Source organism: Apis cerana, linkage group LG11 (genome assembly GCF_029169275.1).
Source record: "Apis cerana isolate GH-2021 linkage group LG11, AcerK_1.0, whole genome shotgun sequence".
Classification (NCBI taxonomy): domain Eukaryota; kingdom Metazoa; phylum Arthropoda; class Insecta; order Hymenoptera; family Apidae; genus Apis; species Apis cerana.
Window position 1 is genome coordinate 13122671 of NC_083862.1, and position 20750 is coordinate 13143420.

Here is a 20750-nt window from a genome sequence, read left to right on the forward strand (position 1 = left end):
AAAAAATATTTTTTTATTTATATATCAATATATAATTTTATATTCATAATGCGAATATAAACATTAAAATATATATGTACTTTTTAAAATATCTATTTTGTATATATTTTTAATTCATTTTTTATTAATATATTGTTTCTTTTTTTTATTATAAAAATGTTATTAAAAGAAAAAGTTAGAAAAGTTAATATAGCATATTTATTTCATATTTTAATCATTTAAATTTATTTAAATTAAATAATACATATAAATAAATTATATTATAATTAATTATGTTTATATCATAAATAAATTTAATCATTCATAAATTATACTTGAAATCCTAGGTATTTTTTATTCTTTTGAAAATGAATTTTCTATTAATCGTGCAATTTTAAAATTACGACATTTTAAAGCTACATCTATTGGCGTATGACCAGCACTATTTTTTCGTTTTAAATCTGCTCCTTTTTCAATAAGATAACTATATAATGCGAAAAAAATAAAGAAACTTTAAATTTAATTTAGAAATATTATAAAAATATATTTTTTTAAATTTACTAACATAACCAATTTTGTATTTCCTATCATGGCTGCTATGTGTAACGGCGTACGTAAACCAATATAGTCTGTTGTATTTACATCTGCTCCATTTTGAAATAAAATATCAAGTATTTTCATATCTGATTCAAATCGTAAACATAAAATAGTTTCAAGAAGTAAATCTAATGAAATTTGATTTGGTGCTGAGATAGTAGCTCTGTGATAAAATTTTTTTTCCATTAATTTTATTATATAATTTTATATGAAAGTTTTTATATTGATTATTTTGTTTACCCATGAAATAGTAGCAATTTAATCATAGGAAGAAAAGGTCTTCGTATAACGCTGGTATATAAAGGACTTTCATAAAAAGTATCATAAACATTTACATGTGCACCATTGGTTAGTAATAGAGTGGCACTGTTAATATCTTTTTGAAGAGCAGCATAATGTAAAGGATATCTGTTTAAATTATCTACACAATTAACTGTGGCGCCATTTTCAAGTAGTTTTACTATCGCATTTTTTTGTCCAAGAAAAACAGCCTTATGAAGAGGTGTCAATCCTATACAGAAGTAATTTTTTGTAATTTATTTTAAATTATGTTATTAAATACAGTTAATTTATTAATAATATAATTTATATTTTGAATTTTAAAAGAAAAAAATCAAAATAATCGTTTTGAGTATACTTCTTTAATAAAGATTCAAATTTTAAGTTTTGGTTAAAATAAAATAAAATTTAATTTTAATTTTAATGGATTTTTTCACCATAATTTTTTTTCTTTTAATATAAATAATTTAACTTTAACCAAGTTACATAATTTAACTAACCATCTATTGTTTTTATTTCAATATTAACGAGTGGCTGATTGCAAAGTAATTGAATAAGTACTACATTATCATATTGTACTGCAATATGTAAAGGAGTTAAATAATCAGATCTTCGACAATTAACATCTGCACCCTAAATAAAATTATTACTTCAATATTAAAAAGTTACTTAATTAAGTTTTACTAATTGCAATCGATGATTAAGAATTTTTATACTTGAGAAAGTGCTTCTTTTGCCATAAATATATGTCCAAAAGTACATGCCAATAATAACTTCCAATTAATATCGGTTATTAATTCTGGCGAAGTTGTAGGATCTAATATAGAGATACGAAATTTTTTACTCATTTATTATGATTTTTATTAAATGATGTTCTAAAGAGTTTAGAGGTTACAAACGAAACATAAGATGTTTTATCCAATATATATTTGGATCATACGACTTGAAGTTTTTTATTATTTTGATATTATCATTTTCAAATTATCGATTCAATATTAAATAATAAATATTACACGTATTTTTTTAATAATTTTCTATTAAAATGAAATAAATATATAGAAAGAAATTATTAAAATAATAAATTATATAAATATAAATAAATATTATATTTAGTATATTTTGTTATAAATTATAATTTTTTATTGATAACGTATAATAAAATTATATATAATGAAAAAAATAAAAAATTATATTTCAAATAAAAAAAATAATATTAAATATAATAAAAAAAGTATCTGTGAAATCTAACTGGAAATATTAAGAAAATCAAACAATTAGATATATTTTAAATCTAATATTTCTTATTTCAAAATTTCAATTTTCAAAAAATATTATTATTATTGTTATTATTATCATATCTGTTATCACATTAATTATTCATTAAATTAATTTATTAAATAATGTAAAATAAAAAAAATTCATTAGAAAATCTTAAATTTTAATTAAATATAAAGTATAGATATAAAATTATTTTTCATATTTAAATATTTCATAAATAAAAGAAAAACAAATAGAAAATAAATAGTATTTCATGATAAGTGTTTATAAGTAGAATATTATTTATTTATTTTTTTTTTTTTTTTGATTTAGTTTTGTTACAATAATATATTATCGTTCAATTAAAAGCACCATGGATTTGAAAAATACAATGCCGAATGATATAATTTTTTGATTTCAAAATACACACGTATATATAATGGAACATTTACATGATGTATTTTACGATATAATAGGCATATAATATTTATTTTAAAATAATATATTTGATACACAGTTTTGTTTTATGCAATTATAATAATTCGTATAATTAATTAGCAATCAGTAGAGTATTATTGTATGGTCTATAACATTGAATAAACTTTGATAGAATTTCGCGACTGTTTCCTAAATACTGCTACAATTTGATCGAATATTATCATATAATTTTTTTTCTTAAATCATGATATCCAAAATTTTTCATAAGCATGAAAATATGAATATCTTTTTCATCAAATATTAATATTACAGTTCAAGATGTTAGAATATATTTCCATAAAATTGATTACAACAAGTTTGATAAAATTTTCTTAATTTTTCATCAAAATACCGTTTTTTTTATCTTTTATCTTTTAGATTCGAATATTCATGAAAAATAGCTTAAATACAAGAAGAGTAATTATCACTTTGATATCGTATAGCAACAAGTGTCTATATATTAAATCTTTTTTTTTTTTATTTTTAGTCTTTAAAACATTTTGAAATGGTTCCGTATCCAGCATAAAAACAATATTTAACAACATTTGTCACTATTATTTTAAAAAAATATCCTCTGAAAATTAGATATTCCCGTTTGAAGATTAATTTATAGTATACTATATAGTAATAGTATATCATGTCTTTTTTCTTTTTCTTAACAAGGTAGCAGCCGCGTTAAATAATTGTAATTTGGTTTCCGTTTTCTTTTTTTATTACGAAAAATCTCGCGATTATGATTTTTTTACAATTTAACAGAATTTTAAGAATAATCGATTAAAGTTTCAACGAATGAAGCTATAATTGTAAAGTATCTACAGAATATAATCTGAAAATATATCATTTATTATTTATCAATTAATTATTTAAATAACTATTCCTCAAAATGTTCAGCTTTTTTTGTGTAATACTTTGTTCGGTCACGAAACATTACAACGTATCAATGAAATCCAAACCCAACTGATTGACATTCCTTTAATCGTACATAATAATTCATACTTTTCATCGTCTATAATATTAATTACATATTAATAATAATAAGTAATAAATACTGAATCATTCTCTCTCTTTTGGTATTACTTAATCTACGTAATTCTAATTACACGCTAAACGATCGTCAAAAATATATAGCATCATAGTCACAAAAAATTTTTCTTTATGCCGATCGTAACTATTTCGATCGATCGATCAGTCGTCAGCTAAATTTTTTCTTTTCCTACTGTTAAAATATCATACATTATATTATTATATACGCGTTTCAAGCATATACTGATTATTTAAACGACAAGGAACGAAAAGGAAAAATTATTCAGTCTCCTCGGAACGTTTGCTCTATGGAAGGCCGTGTTTGGTTCGATCGAGAAGAACATTAAATGTTACTCGGTGTAGTTTGTATAGATACATTTACATACTCTTCGTTTTTCTCTTTTTTTTTTTTTTTTACCTATCTGTCTTTTTTCTTCTTTTTTTTTTTTTTTTATCTTTCGATAAGACAGTGGTAAGACGATGGATTATCGGTATACAATGGTATTTCACACTTTACATTCGCAGCAATGAAAATGAAAAATTTCACGCCCTCGACGTCCTTGCTAACGATTATAATTATTTTCACGAATTAATATTAGAATATTTTTAAATCGAGTCATTTTGAGGTCTTTTAATAATAATTTAACATATGTAATAATATTGCAATATCGGTCAGAAATGGATTTATGATCGAGTCGTGAAATTTTTTATCTTCGGGTTTCATTTAATCGGCCATAGAGGCGAACGTCATCAAAATACACGCGTTGACATTCAATATTTCATTGACGATAAACGTTACAATTATTATAGTTTGTACACGGCTAGAAAAATTAATTGACGATCACGTTTAAAGTAATAAGGGCGGTTGAGGGGATTATCGAATCGAATATAAAGTGTGAGAAGCCAATTAGAAGATATGTTGTTGTAATTCTTAACACCGACTATATCGACATTGGATTTAAACTGGTATTTTCAGTACTCAATATACACTGTGCTTTGATATTATTGATTTTTTGTGTATATGTATGTGTGTGTGTGTGTGTGTAATATTTCTCTCTTGCCTTTTGCAAAATAAATTAAGGGAGATGAAATATATAAATAGTTGTATGAATAAGCTTGATCGAACTTCGGTCACCACTTTGTCACCACCTTTTGTCAATGTATTATTACGTATATGTATATAACAATCCATATGCGAAACGAATGATAAAAGTTATAAAACTACATTTCTTCAGCCTCGTCTTTCGTTCTATATTCCCTAGGAAATCGTCTACTGTATCTACTGTCATCGAATTAAATCATCATTCCTTTTTTTTTTTCCATTTCGATTATTATCTCGTTTCATTACCATTTCCGCTACATCTATCTTCGAGCTAACTCATGAAAAAAGAACTCTATTCGTCATCTTTTCTTACTTTTTTTTTCTTTTTTCTTTTTTTTCCTTTTTTTTTTTTTTTTTTTTTTAATCAGTCAGAGAAATCGCGAACCAAGCCTGAGGGTAATTTGATTCGAGTAACTACGATTTCAACGATTTCAGTCGTCGCTTTCAAGACTCTGTTTCCTTTCTTGCGAGCGAGAGGAGCCTTGAGATTTTCCTTTCTTGCAAAAAGTACATACATACAGAAGCATATTGAGAAACCACAGAAGCTTCAAATATTCTATGAATTTTGCAATAGTTTTCGAAGGAATTCGAAAAAAAAAAAATATGAATTTTTATTCCAAATGATGTATTGTTGGCCAAACGATAGGGACGTTTCAATCAAGAGGTCTATTGTCTTTTCAGCAGGCTCTTGTAAATCTTGTGAATGAGTCTTTTTTTGAGCACCGTATTTCTTAAAGTAAAAGTAGTCTTTCTTGTTCGCCTCTCGAGCACGTATCGCCGTATTCACCAAAAAAAACAAAAGACAGAATAGTAAAAAAGAAGAGAACGTTAGAGAGGGAACGTTCGCCAAGAAAGCGCAAAATTTGTATTTCGGTTTCGTATACGTGAGTCCGAAAACGTCAGTTCGTTACCCTCTTTCTCGTGCTGTATTTATTAGGATCTTTCGCCTTTTTCGATATAATACGCCGTTTTCGATCACTTGTGCATTCGTCGAATTAATGTCGATTTAATAGACGAGTCGGTGTTGATAAGGGTATCCCCGCGATTGGGAGCTTAATTGAAATTGAGCCGCGTTGGAGTAAGGATCGTACGCCTGTAAAACGAAAAATAAATATCAATAGAACTCTAAATATGAATTTTAATCTTCTTTTTAACAAAAGAACAAACTGATTTCAATCAATTTTTTTTTCAAAATATTACCTGCGACCGTTTCCTGGAGATCATGAACCTCTTCTCGGGAGCACTGTAATAAGTCTGTTGAGGATAAACCAAACCGTATTGAGGGCTGCCGTATTGAGATGTATCGTACTGCTGCCCGTACTGATTCTCGTATTGTTCATAATAGCTGGATGGATGGGTACGAATGATTCCGATGTCAGACGGTGACAAAGAATCTAGGCTGTAGTGACGAGGAGGATACACCGAGGAATCCATCCACGGAATAACTTTGTAACGTTAAAAGTCGTAAGGTTAATTTATCAAGATATAAATCGATATGCAAGGTATGAAGATATATATTTTTCTTTTGAACTCACTGTTTCGAGAATCCTCTTCCTCGAGAAGATTGTCTTCGTCATCTACATTTTCGTATTCCTCGTTCATATATTTATGCCAGTTTCTACGAAGATATTTTCAAAGATAGATTTACGATTTTTTAAAATTTATTTTTTAAAAAATTTTTTTCAATTACTGGCGTCAATGCTATTAATTGTCATTACCGTTTACGACGTTCGTTTTCCCACAAAGAGAGAAGAGTCAAAACGTCTTCCGGATCGATATCCAATTCCCTCTTGAATCGTGGTTCTTGATAAATGGGAACGCTGAAAATTCGAAATTACGTAAAATCTTTATCATATTCTTCATATTCTTCATGAGAAAAGGAAAATAGTAATTTTTAAAATGTTGGCAATAGTTCTAGCATCTCGATTCATGAGAAAAGGAATGATAATTTTTAAAATGTTGGCAATAATTAGCATCTCGATCCTGTGTTCTCGACATCGATTTCCTATTGGTTCGAGTGAATTGTTGCACGTAACCAGATCGTGCATGTGCGAAGTGTCACGATATTTTGAATAAAAAAATGTATATTGAAATAATATACGAAGAGAAGATTGCACGCGTTTGCGCTGATAGGATGTTATCCTAGGTCAGGTCTACCGAGCATGCTTGGTACATGCACTGTTACGGATGATCGATATGATGGTTACCGGCTAATATCATCAGCTGATTGGTTGGTCATATGCCAAAACGATTCGATTCGTCAGGTGGTTTCATTCAGCTTTTCCACTGACTTCATTATTGTATTCATATATGTGCATATATATATACATAAGATAGACCGAAAAAAAAAGAAAAGTGTTCAGGATGTAGATGGTCATTTGATATAATAAAACGTTGAAATATTAAATAAATGGGAACAAGTAATCTGTTTCCAACTCTCAATTTTAATATATATTCGTTGATATAGGGAAGAACGAAGAAACAGAATCGCAAAGAGATATTAAAAAAATTTGAGATCATTTGTTTGAAACTTAACTTGGAATTCTATAATTTGCATATCAAAATGTAAACTTTTATTTTTCACGTTTTCTGTTAATTATAATGCTTATCGCATGATCTTGTTGAATATAAATTCTTGGAATAAAACTCTGAGAATTATTATGCATTTCATGGAAGTATCGACGCTAACTAGAAGTCTATTCTCGTCGGTTGATTAACTGGTGATATGTCAAGTAACAGTCAAGTTTGACCTACTTTTGCTGGCTGGTTCCATTCAGCTTTTCGTGGACCCACCCCTTAGAAGTTACCCTATTGCGTCACAAGTATCGAACGTCCCGATAACTGCACCAAACTGTACATATATATATATTTTGTTCGTCTGTGTGCGAGTTCACGCGTCCACAGACGAACACGTTCGAAAACACGTACACGCCCACGTGAACGCGACAGTTTATTGGAAAATTTTCCAACTGACGCGATCATTTTATGATTAAATTTGTACAATTTTTTTTTCGAAAGTAATTTTTTTCTTAATACTTACATTTTTTATGTACAAATGTACATATGTTTTTGCGACAAGTTTATTATTTCCATTATCGATTGCAAATTTTAATTAATTCAATTATTTTCTGACATGTGAAAAACTCATTAAAAATACAATTAGCTATAGCTCTAATATTCATTTTTTTCACTCTGTTGCTGAGAATATAAATTAATTAAGATTTAGTGATTAATTTTTCGTATTTTTTTTCTTTTAACGCCAATAATGGAAATTAAGCTCGTTATTACAATTATGCGATTTTTACAAGATTTTATAATCTTTTAAATCTTTTTTTTCTATGTAATAGAAATCATTTCGTTTATATTATTTTATAATATCGTAAGTGAAATGACATGTGACATTTATTTACAGGTCAAGTAATATACACTTGGAACTACGTTGGCGCATAAAAATAAAAGTTTGACGTAAGAAACTTAAAAGTAATTGATCATGCTGTGACGTATAGTAGAACGTCATTGTCTCTACGTCTTTTAGTTAATGATGACGATTCTATGTAAACGTGGTACGCTATAAATACCATCGATAGCCTTCGTTACAAAACTATCGACTTCCGATTTGAATTGGAACGTCTAGAGCTTTTCTTATAGTATCCAATATAGCGTGTACCGTAGATTGTTAATGATAAAAATGAGGGGAAAAAGAAGATGGAAAAAGACGAAAATTATAAATTGCACCCTTTTTTTTACAGGTGTTCTAATCTTTTTATAATGCCTCCTCGTCACAATTTCCACGAATTATTGTGGCGAAATTAACGAGAGGACTGCGCCGATCAACTTTGATAACGACAGCTTCTCCAAGTCGTATTGAACCGACTTGGTCGTCAAGTCTACTGGCGTTTCTGCCGAGGGCAACGCCCTCGCCAGCCCTCTCATCCCCATTCAGAAGAAACGTCGAAGAAAAAGAGGGATGTTCCGAGCAAGAGAAGGGTAAGCTTTCGCAGGGGTGGAAATTACAGACAAGTTAGCGAGTCGATTCACTGTGCTCGAGGCAGTTCGTTCTACAGGTGAATTTACCCAATACATTACAATGTCGGATCATTACATGGGATGCATTCAGCAGAATGAAAGCAGTGTGATACAATTACATAGGAATTGATAGGAATTAAATATAATTCATTAACGAATTTGACCATTTTGTTCGTTGAATGAACAACTCTCTTCTTTCATTTACCTTTATTTATTTATTTTTTTTTCTTTTCGTGCATTGAATCTAAAAGTGCGGTATAATTAAATTTGACTTACTTTCTCTTCACTTGCGTCTGCACAGATTGCTGAGTAGATGTTGGAGACTGGAACGAAGTGGTCGATGGTTTTATGGTTGTTGATCCTGCAACCGCTGATTTCTCCGATCTTTTTCGACGATCTTCGTTCGTGTAGTAACGAGAATAGGGCGAACTATCCCATACCTGGGGTATTTCGTATCCCAGCTCGTTTACCGCGCCATAACTGAAACAGAAATAGAGATCGCGCTGCTTTCAACGTTTGACTTTAATATTAAGTTTTAAAAGATAAAATTTACTTACTCGTAATTTTTACGCTCATAGAAGGCATTGTTAGGCGTATTGGAACGAGAGGGTTTTTCTTCTTCGATAAGAGCTGCTTTTAATCCCCCTAACCCTGATGCAGCTAGAGTTCCTTGGATTATAACGAGATCACAACGTGAATCAAAGTGCTCGAAGATTAAAAGTGGTAGTTAAAAACGTATTACTTACTTTTCTCCGCGGTGGACGAATACGATGAGCTCGGATTATTCTCCGGTTGGTGATTCTGTTGGTTGCCGAACATCAACATTTCCTGCGCCCGTTTAGCTGCGGCCAAAACGGATATCATTAATCGTCGTCGATACGATTTCGTACGAGTAACACAAGACGATATGCCTTACATTTCGGTCTCATCGTTTGTTCAGTCTTTTTTGTATCTTCCCCCAGATTTGTTGGCAAAGATTGGACAATCATGAGGAGAGAGCACAGAGTGAGTAACCACACCCAATCGCACATCATCTGTAAGAAATTGATTTTTTTATATTGATAATCTAAAAAACTTTATTTAAATTAATTTTATACCCCAAGAGTAATAGGATACAAGTATATTCTTTATTGACTAAGGTTGTGCAAAGGGTTTCTTGACCCTTTAATCAAACATGAAATTGATTGAAGGTGTAGTTAGAAGAGTAGAGGGTTGCTATAAAGTGTTCCCTTCGTGCACAGACGTTGACGTTTTACACCCCTCGCAAGTAAATGAAGATAGCAGGTCACAACGAAAGAATCTTAAATGTCACATAACGCGAAATGTCAGGAATCTATTTCCACTGCATGTGAAAAATTAAAGGGCATATATGTCGGAAGTTCCATAGGAGATTGTAAATGTTTACACGGTTTTGTACAAATTTCAATTCACTTTAACGGATAATACAAATTCTCGTCCTACGAAAAATTATTCTTGATTTCGAGATCGGGGGAAGAGTTTAATTTGCGATATTTGTGAATAAAAAAATTCTATTTCCTGCTTTTTTTTTCGCACGAATCAATTTGAGTTTATCGTTTATTTATTACTGTGTTTAACAAGTGAGCGAGCATCATGATGAGCTGGGAACTTTGTACGCTTGTCTTGGTTAACAAGTGACAGCTGATAATTTAATCGCAAGCGACATACGCAGGGGAATTATCGTTAATTAGAAATGCAATTCCAAATTCCTGGGCAAAGATTCGGATTTCTTCGTAATCTATTCCATTAATTTGAAATGTCAGAGTTCAAAAAGATTTTTTAATCTTTTGTATTACGTAGTTACGCGATGATAATATGAATAATGTAATAATAAATGAAAGGTTTAATCTAATTCTTTTCCCTTTTCTTCTTTCGAAAAATTCATCTGGAAATGAATATTTTCCAAAGATTTTAAAGAAATCTGGAAAAAAGTTCGAGATTCAGTATACTTGATATCATTGAACAATTAAAGCTGTCCAGGAAATAAAGCTAAATCGGATATAGTAGACCCAGAAATCGCACACTTGTTGCATCTAGAAATACTATAGTCATTTATCGCGTTGTATACGCGTCTATGTAACTCGCAATTAAAAATACATTTCATTGACTGTGCTTTCATTGACAAATCCAGACACTCGACTCAATAAAGCATCAATATTATCTATCTCGAGGAAAGAAAAAAAAAAAAAAAATATTTCCACGATTCTTTCGAATCTTTATCATCGACCACCTTAAAAATTACAGATTTTCCTATCTGTGTTATCTTTTAACAAGTGCAACGTGTATACGAAAGAAAATTCTGTACACGAAACTCTTTGGAGGAGAATTTTCTACGTTTCAGATTTGAAGGAAACACTTAATATAAGAGATCTTCGTGACCGAACACGATTTTTCTATTCTTGTACTTCTATTTATACGCGAACAATTTTAGCGGCGAAATCTTTATCTCGCGAAAGCTGGGCCAATTAAATCGATCGAAGGATCACCAGAATTTCTAATTTCAAACAGAACTATTTGTACTCGAGTTTTATATATATAAATATATATATATATATATATAAAAATATCGAACGATCGAATCGAAGAGTTCCGTCACCTTTCCGTTCACCGTTGGACTGTTTCCTTGGTTCTAGATTTCCGGCCAATCTTCGATATCTTCTTATCTGGTGGATGGTGATTCTCCCAAGGATGAAGAGAACCAGCTAGTTCGGCTGATCGGGGTAGAATGAACGTTGGGGCTGAGCAGGACGGCTAGAAAACTGGCGAGAGGGTACGGTCGATCAACCACCCCCCACCTTAGCGCCCCTACCCCGAAGCAACCCCTACCGCGTCTCTGCGAAGTGATATGACGTGACGCACACGCGCACGATTATACGGACCTTCTATGTGGAACGTGCACACACACGTGGGCACACCTATTGTGCCACGAAACGCGTCTGCCCACGCGATGACCCGACCAGATCTTCGGGCTATCTTTGAAAATCTTCCCTCGCATCTTGGCCGCATGTTATTGTTTTAAAAATTATTAAACCGTCCTGACTTATTTTCTTATTAATTTCTCCTTCGATTAAGTCTCGATCCCACGAAATAACTCTCCTTATTAACGTTATATTTATATTTTAAGAAAGATCTAGTATCCATCATTTTAATTAATTTCAATATTTCAATCGAATGTTCATTCAAACTTTTCATCTATGTACATTCTATGAAAAATATCGTGGATCGCTTCTCGATCGATTATCCACTACTTCTTTTTTCGAATGTTTATCGAATGGTTCGGTGAGAGAAAGAAAAGCGACGTTTTTAATTAAAAAAGATTTTTTTTCGAAGTCATTCATCGGGCCGTTTTCGTTGAGAAAAAATATTCGAGATATCAAGGCTCGTTTCCTCGTGTGGTTCTCATCGCAAATCCGTATTTTCTTTCACGTCTGGAACAGCGTTGTGCAGGAGGAATTGTAGCACCGTTTTCCGTATTCAGTCCCCGGCCACTTTTCTTCAACCCCCGCAACAGGCCAAACGCCTACGCCATCGTATAACGCCCACGTCCACCCGACGCCCACGCATATGAGAAAGGGAGGGAGGGGGGAACGAGGCAACCAAAGTACGAAAATTTTTCTTTTTTTCCTTCTCATTGTTACGTTGACGTCTGCTAACAACTGCGAAACTTCTCACTGTGAAATAATTTAAATCGACAAAGGAGATTTTTTTTTTTAAACAATTTTATCTTCCAAGATAAAACTTGAGATCTTGTCAAATTCCATCCGTCTTTTTTTTTTTTGTCCAATCGAGTCGAATCATTCTTTTGCAAAGTAATCATAGATTCGACGCGCTGTTCGACGAGAAAAGGGGAAGATTGTACTTTACTCTGGAAAAATATTCAAAAATTCGTTCAATTTGGTTGTGATAAAATTCTCCGCATCTTATCGTTATTTCAGAAAACGAGGAGTAAAGTGAGAAAAGGAGAATAATTGCAGTCAGACGATATGCATAAAATTTTGCGAGAGAAGCCGGAAAATTCTCGGAAGCAACCACTCTTTAGCAAAGTGTTTACTTGAGATACGACGCATCCTAGCGCACTACGTACTTCAGTAATTGACCTATTTCCAAAGAATCGGCTGCACGCTTGCGCGAATTAAAGTAGTTGTTGCACAAAACAAGCGCAACTCGCCTCGTTGGAGTTCTCGTAAAGTAACAATGTTCGTAAAATATCATGGGAACGTTTTATGGTGACAGATGCTCGAAAACGATCTTAATAAACGCGAAGAGATTTGTTTTAATTGCGATTATTTAATTATTGTATATTAACGATGAGAAAAAGAAACATTAAAAATATTTAACTTTTTCCTGCTTCGATTAGGAAAAATAAAAATTGATAAAAATTATTTAACATTTGAGAGATAAGGAAAAATATTTTTGTATTCGATCGCATTCCGAGATGAATTTTATAAAACGAATAAAATGGAATCATTAACGCCACACCCTCAACCATTGACGAAACATATATATTCTCTCTTTGAATGTACTTATTCAGAGACACGTGACTGTATTTCCTCGAGAAGCAAATGGGAAAATTAATTTTCGTAAATTCACTAGCTATTCCGAAGAGGATACATCCGAACCGAGGATACAGCCGTCGTTGTAATTACGGGGGAGCAAATTCTGTGAAATAATATAATTCGACGTGCTCGACCCGAAGGTTGGTTCCCATTGACGTCAGTCGTTGGTTCTGGAAACGACGAATCCCCGTGCTTCGAAAACTTAGTGGGGGACATACGCGTCGTGAGGAAATGATTCGTAGGAGGGGAGCATGGATATTGTATCCAGGGACGTTGCATGAACATCACAACTCCAGGATCAAAATAATTTTTCGAGATAATAGTTAAACAATAAAATTTCTTCATATCGACTTTTTTCGACGACTTAAATCTATCGAATCGTTAAACTTTAATTCCATGTATGAAAATATTTTAAATATAATTTTGTTAAACTTTTACATACATTCTCATTCCATTTAACAATATTCTGTGTAATATATATTAAAGCAAATATTAATTTAGATATAAGGAGAGTGAACAGAATTTTTAATGTTATTTTTAATATTATTTATTAAAGAAACAAAAAAAGACATTAATGTAAACTTATATTAGGACAGGCATTTATAATCATTGATACTATCCTGCGGACTAGAAACTGTAACTAGAAGGGGTATCCCGAAGGAATAGATCGATGTTCCACTCTCTGTAGTAAGAGACGCCTGTTGCTGTAAAACAGGAGCAGCTTCATTCATGAATGGCAAAACGTGAACACATGTATCATTCTAAATTTCCGTGATAATTAAAAATTGTTGTAATTATTAATTAATTTTAAGAATATAAATTCATTTTTTCATAAATTTTTGTAGCTATTGATAATAATTGTGCAATTATTATTTTAATTTATTTATTTAAACCTATAAAAAGTAATATAATATATATAATAATATTATATACGTAATATATAATATTACTTCAATTATTTGCATACAATTAATTTTCAAATTACATTAAAAAATATTATAATAAAAATACAAAATACAAAATAAATCTAGACTTTTTTGAGATTTTATGTTCCATGATTATATTTAAAAAAATAGAGATTTAATGCGTTCTTATATATATATACGTATATATTTTTTTATATTTTTTTACATATTTTGTTTTTTTATTACATCGCATTCATAAAACGACGTTTTGCTGACGTTACAAACAAGAACAATAAATGGTAGGAAAAAGACAGAGATAGGATAAAAATTACGTGATCAGCGCCATCTCTAGAAAGCTACATAAACAAAGAGAGCATATAATAAAAAAAGATAGAGAAGGTGAGAATTGACTTTTAACGCCATTTCTAAAGTAGACGTGTTAAAAATATTTTTTCACAGATAAGATAAGATAGAGTAAGAATGATCTATATCATCTTTTGAATATTTTTAAAAAGATGTCTTTTACATTTAAGAGATAGCGCTAACGATGAATTCTTACCGCTGTTAAAAATATCTTTGATTCTTAAGAGATAGCGCTAGAAGTCAATTTTTATTTTATGTCTATATTCTTATAATTTAATTTTTTTATTTATATATTTTTGAAGTATTCTAAAAATAGCGCTGATTTCATAATTTTTATTCTATTTCTTCTTTGATTATTTTTTTTTCTTTCTGTTTTTTCAAGCATTTAAAGATAATATTGATTTTTAACTAATTTTATTTTCTTCTTTATTTAAACTATTAATTAAAAATTTAACAGAATTTATTTGATCCAATATTTATATGTTATAAGTATACAAAATATTACAAAAATGTGAGAATATCAATTAATTGGAAATTGGATTAATTGATAATTTTAAGCAACATTTCTTTTTGCAAAAATTTTCATTACAGTCTTGTGAATGAATTATTAACAAAATTATTGATCATGAAACATATAGATTAATAAAGTCGCGAAAATAATGTTAAATACATGTTATCGATTAAATACAATATCTAAGCAACATATGTCGAAAAAGATTTGTTTTTATCAAAAAAATATATCGAATTAGATTTATTCAAAAATAATTAATTATTATTCGTATTCGAGTTAATTAATTATTATTATATAATTATTATATATATAATACATTCATAAGATTCTATCCATTTTTTATCTATCTTTGTCCTCTTTTGTTATCTTCATCCTTCTCTTCATCATCTCTTTTGTTTTCCTTTTCTTTCTATGACATTCTTCTCTTCACCTGTTTTGTGAATCTTCTTTTATAATCACTCTTCTTTGTTATTCTTATTCTTCCAACTCTTTTATCATTCTCTTATATCCTTTAATTTCTCTTTCCTCCTCTATCAATTTTTGCTTCCTTTGTTTTATCAATTCCTCCTCTTTCTTTTTTTCATTAATTTTTTCATTTTTCTTTCTTCATCAATTTCTCTTTCTTCCTTCTTTCCAATTTCTCTTTTTTCGTTATCAATTTCTCTTCTTCTTTTTCTTTATTAATTCTTCCTTTTTTCTTTCTTTATTATTCTTCTTTTTCTTCTTCAAAAATTATTATTTATCATTTATTTATTAAAAATGTTCTAAGATATATTCGTTTTTTTTTTAACACAATTTGATTAATCAATATTTTTTTATTAATAATTTGTTGAATAATGAAAATTTTTGTAATGAATATATTATTTAAAATTTTTAGATTTTCATATTCCATATATATATATATTATTATTATTATTTTATATATTTATATATTTTTTTATATTTTTACGCTTTTTTATATGAAAAAATAAACATTAGATAATATTTGCTTTATATTTTTATTAATGTGTAAATATATATGTTCATTTTTAAATAAACATATTATTTTTAAATATATTTTCATAGTTATAAATAATAAAAAATTTCTATTTTTATTTAATTTTTCATAAATATTTTTTTAAAATGAAATAATATAAATTACAGTCTAAATTATTTAAAATTTAATAAAATTTTAATAAAAATGCGAATAATGAAAAAATATAATTTTATATACATACAAATTTATTCAAAAATAAGGTGAGATGACAGTAGCAATTACACTTCCTGTTTAGTAGTGAGAATTTGTAAATATGTGATGATGTTTTGTCAATATCATTAATGTAAAATTTATATGGTATAATAAATAAAGATATTGCATGACCTTTGTTGATAATTGAATCGTTGTGATCAATGCAATAATAATAAAACGAATAAATATAGCGAAAAAATGGCGAGACAATCGTATAGTATTGTTGAGTATTATGGTGAACAAGACAAATATAGATGTGGTTATTGTAAGAGTCCAAATACAAATTTCAGTCATGGCAAGTATTAAATTTTAATATAAAATCATTTTTATCATATATAAGAAAATTTGATACTTATGTCAAAAGGTTATGTTGTATCTGATTGTTTCATACATATATAATTTTGTTCCTGTCCTATTAAATTTCATATATTTATATTTATACTATTTAAAAAATACTTTTTATATATATCTTAAATGTAATTCATTTTAGGTATGGGCACGCATATATTGACTGTTCAAGATTATCAAGCTTTAATAGATAGAGGTTGGAGAAGATGTGGTTCTTATTGTTATAAATCTACTATGGATCAAACATGTTGTCCAATGTATACAATTAAGTAAGATCGATAGTTTTTAATTGCTTTAAAAATTAACTTTTTAATATAAAAAATAATAAAAAATGTTAAATATTTAAATATTTATAATAGATGTGAAGCTTTAGAATTTAAAATTTCTAAATCACAAAAGAAAGTTTTGAAAAGAATGGCAAAGTTTTTAAAAAATGAATTACATAAAAATGATACTATGGATATATGTGAAGGAGATTATCGTGATAATACAGGTAAAGATATATAAAGTGTTCATTAATATAATTATTTTAATGTATATTATATTAAATATAAATATTAATAATATAATTTAATATATTTTGTTTAAAAATAATTTATATATATTTTATTGCAGATATTGAAGAAATTCCTAATCATGGTAAACAATTTCTAAAAGCTAGTAAAGATATTTCTGATATGAATGTAAAATTTATTAATGATGATATTAATGCAAGATTACAACCTAATACATTAGACAAAGGAAAGAAAAAATGCGATTTAAATATCAAACAAAATTCTGAAAGTACACCTGTTATATCAAATCTTGAGGATACTAGCCATAATACTTCCCAAAATCTAGAATCAGGAATGAATCCTCCTCAAACTCCTTGTATGAAAGCAAAATTTTTGCGTAAACAACGAAAACAAAATAAATTAATGGCACAAGGAAAATCTCAAGAAGAAATAGAAGCTATTTTCAAAGAAAGTAAGCAAGAGAATCAAGTTAAAAGTTTGGAGGAATTATTTGATGAAGTATATAATGAAAATGATAGATTACAGGTAGGATGCACATTTACTTCTTTATATACTTCACCATTATATAAATAAATATTGCATAAAAATGGTTTTTACAAAAGTTGGTCCTCTTTTCTCCAATTTATTTAATATTTAAAAATTAGGTAGGAAATATATATTGGAAAATAATTAAATAATAATTTTATTTTTTTCATATTTTTTTATTCAATTTAGTTGCAACATTTCATTATAGTTCAATTTGATTTGATAAAATTATGTAAAATTTAACTTTTACTAGCTGAAACTAGTTAGAACTTCACCAATGAGCTCTGGATACCTAAACACTTCAAAACAGTCTTATGAGATATATAAAAAATATCAAACAACAATACATGGAGTTTTATCAGAAAAGGTTACAAAGAAGCAATATACAAGATTTCTTGTGAAATCACCTTTACAGGTAATTTTACAATTTCTATAGTTTTCTGTTATTCTGATCAGTTATCTTTAAATTTCTTTATTTATCAAAATAAAATTATAATAATTTTTTTATTGTTTTTACATAATATCATACATAATTATTATTGTATTAATTAATTATACAATATTATTAAATATTAATTTTAAAAAATTAAAATAAAAAGTATTATATTAAAAAATAAATAAATTACTAATTGTGATAAATAATTGGAGCAAAGTGGACTTTCTTGCAAAGTGCATGTTGTACATTGCTTTATTACATATAATTTGTATATTTAAATTCGTCAGATAAAATTGGTGAGAACAATGTCGGATGAGTTTATTAAAACTCTTAAAGTAAGTGCAAATCTCTTTAAAAAATATCAAATGACTATTCATGGTGAATCAGAAGAGGAATCAGATGATGAATCATTCTTCAACTTCCTTGTAAAAAGTTCTTTACAGGTACACTTTGTATTCAGGATGGTCTCATTTGATTTTATAATTTAATTTTTTACAATAACACTTTCGCATTATTAATTAATATATTTAAAAGTTAAACAAAATTATGTATGGTATTGTTATAATCGTTTTTTATTAAATACCGCTTCCTTTCCATTTAAAAATTTCATTGCTTTGGACAAAGAATATATACAAATAAGGAGTTTATAATTTTGAAGCCATGGACTCCGGATGACGGACCACCAAGTGGATATGGTTCATTTCATGAACAATATTGGTTAGATAATGAATTAATTGCAGTTGGAGTAATAGATATTTTACCATCTTGTGTTTCAAGCGTTTACTTTTTTTATGATCCGGCATATTCTCATCTGTCACTTGGAACATTTAGGTTGGTAAAAAGCTTTTTTATTTTGTATTTGCAATTAATTGTTAATATTTTGTATTTTATGTAGTTCCCTTCGAGAAGTTTATTTGACAAGACAATTAAATAAAATAGCAAAAGATTTGAAATATTATTATATGGGATTTTATATACATATATGTCCCAAAATGCGGTATAAAGCGCGAATGAAACCATCAAAGCTATTATGTCCTGAAACTTATATGTGGTTTGATATAGAACCATGTTTATTAAAATTAGATAAACAAAAATACAGTAGACTAAATGATGATGTTAATGCTATTGATGAAGATGGTATAGTTGATATTCATAAGGTAATAAACATGGTTATTTTTATATTTTATATTACAAAGTTTTTTTTATTTTATTTTCATTAACAAATATTATTTTTCTTAAGATACTAGTTTTATATCAGCAAACTGCAATGCCATATGAAATATATACAAAACAAGTTCACCAAGCAGTAACACAAGAAGAGGAGAATGAGATTAAAGAATATGCTAATTTGGTTGGAATGAAATGTGCACAGAGATTGTTGCTTTATCGTTATTAAAAGCTTGCAAATCTGTAAGAAATTTTAATTCATATATTTCATTTTATATATAAAGAACAATTTTATGTTTTAACAAAAGAAAACTATTATGAATTAACAAAAAAATTAATAATCAAAATTAATCAAATTAGTTTTGAATAAAGTATTTGTGATGATAAATGTATAATAACTTAACAAATTCTTATCAAATAAAAATAATTCTTTGTGCTGTACATATATAATATTTATTGTCCTTTCCTCTTTGTTATTTTATATTGAAAAAAAGAAATAAATTATTAATATTCTTCAATATTGAAAAATAATTAAATATTATTAATAATATTTTAATTGTATAATAATTTCAGATTTGATTAACAATGTACAGCACATTAAATTTATTGAAAAAATATTGCATATTTTATGTGCAATATTTTAATTTCATGCATAAATACTTTATTTTTATATATAAATGATATATAAACTTTATTTATAATATATATAAAAAATTTTATTAAAATTTTGATAATATTTTTTATTTATTAAAATTAAAATATTAATTTATAGAAAATATAGAAATATATTTTCTATAAATAAAAAAAATAAAAATGTTTATCAAACAATGTTTAACTTTGATTCAAAATATATTTATTTAATGAGAAAATATATTTTTTTAAATTATTATAACATCTTAAATCATATTTGAAATTTTAATAAATGCAATTTTTTTTCTATTAGAATTTATTATCTATTTATATTGAAATTGATTAAAAAAAAAAATATATTGCATATTTTATGTGCAATATTTCAATTTCATAAATATTATTATTTTTACATATAGAATATTTTATAACTAGTGATCGAACAATATAATATTGATAATTCTATGCGAAAAAATAAATTGATAATATAAAATTTTTTTATTTAAGATTTCACTTTTTTAAGTAAAATAAGTTTGAAAAATTTTTAAGTACTAAATTAAAATTAACTATTTCTCAATTAAATAACGAATGAAGTATTAACAGGTGGTTATTTTACATATGAAAATAAGCAAAAAGTGTTTCAAATAAAATAAATTTTTCTCATTTAAAAAAAAATTAATTTTCGAAAAAATGAATTTCGAAATCCATCGATTATACGATTTTTTAATTAAATAATAATTTTTATGTAATAAAATTTTTATTCTACATTTTTTGCTTATATTCATGTATAGAACTACCTTGAGACTTTTAT

At 27.7% G+C, this 20750-nt stretch overlaps 3 protein-coding genes and 1 long non-coding RNA gene across 6 annotated transcripts; 2 read left to right on the forward strand and 2 right to left on the reverse strand.

Annotated features, from left to right (window-relative positions):
- Nucleotides 1–297: 297 nt before the first annotated feature.
- LOC107995025 (uncharacterized) lies at nt 298–1513 on the reverse strand. Its single transcript, XM_062082068.1, has 3 exons — nt 817–1513; nt 545–739; nt 298–463 (listed from the first exon to the last, which is right to left on the reverse strand). Exons 1-3 carry the CDS (start codon nt 840–842, stop codon nt 334–336), a joined length of 351 nt encoding a protein of 116 aa, XP_061938052.1. The 5' UTR covers nt 843–1513; the 3' UTR covers nt 298–333.
- Nucleotides 1514–4004: 2491 nt separating this feature from the next.
- LOC107995155 (prohormone-2) lies at nt 4005–11496 on the reverse strand. Its single transcript, XM_017052497.3, has 9 exons — nt 11355–11496; nt 9657–9774; nt 9487–9582; nt 9298–9409; nt 9017–9220; nt 6433–6534; nt 6250–6332; nt 5915–6159; nt 4005–5807 (listed from the first exon to the last, which is right to left on the reverse strand). The coding sequence occupies exons 2-9, from the start codon at nt 9772–9774 to the stop codon at nt 5721–5723; spliced, it is 1047 nt and encodes a 348-aa protein (XP_016907986.1). The 5' UTR covers nt 11355–11496; the 3' UTR covers nt 4005–5720.
- Nucleotides 6533–14150, forward strand: LOC133666991 (uncharacterized). The gene is made up of 3 exons (XR_009832003.1): nt 6533–8701; nt 11392–12359; nt 12694–14150. It is a non-coding gene; the product is annotated as an uncharacterized LOC133666991 (long non-coding RNA).
- Nucleotides 14151–16315: 2165 nt separating this feature from the next.
- Nucleotides 16316–19753, forward strand: LOC107995126 (arginyl-tRNA--protein transferase 1). Of its 3 annotated transcripts, XM_017052436.3 has the most exons (9): nt 16316–16616; nt 16812–16938; nt 17029–17162; nt 17285–17709; nt 17963–18124; nt 18433–18588; nt 18804–18976; nt 19041–19302; nt 19386–19753. In XM_017052436.3, the coding sequence occupies exons 1-9, from the start codon at nt 16520–16522 to the stop codon at nt 19539–19541; spliced, it is 1692 nt and encodes a 563-aa protein (XP_016907925.1). In that variant the 5' UTR covers nt 16316–16519; the 3' UTR covers nt 19542–19753. The 3 variants fall into 3 exon arrangements, with proteins under 3 accessions (XP_016907925.1, XP_016907926.1, XP_016907927.1); XM_017052437.2 differs by lacking the exon at nt 18433–18588; XM_017052438.3 differs by lacking the exon at nt 17963–18124.
- The last annotated feature ends 997 nt before the right edge of the window (nt 19754–20750 follow it).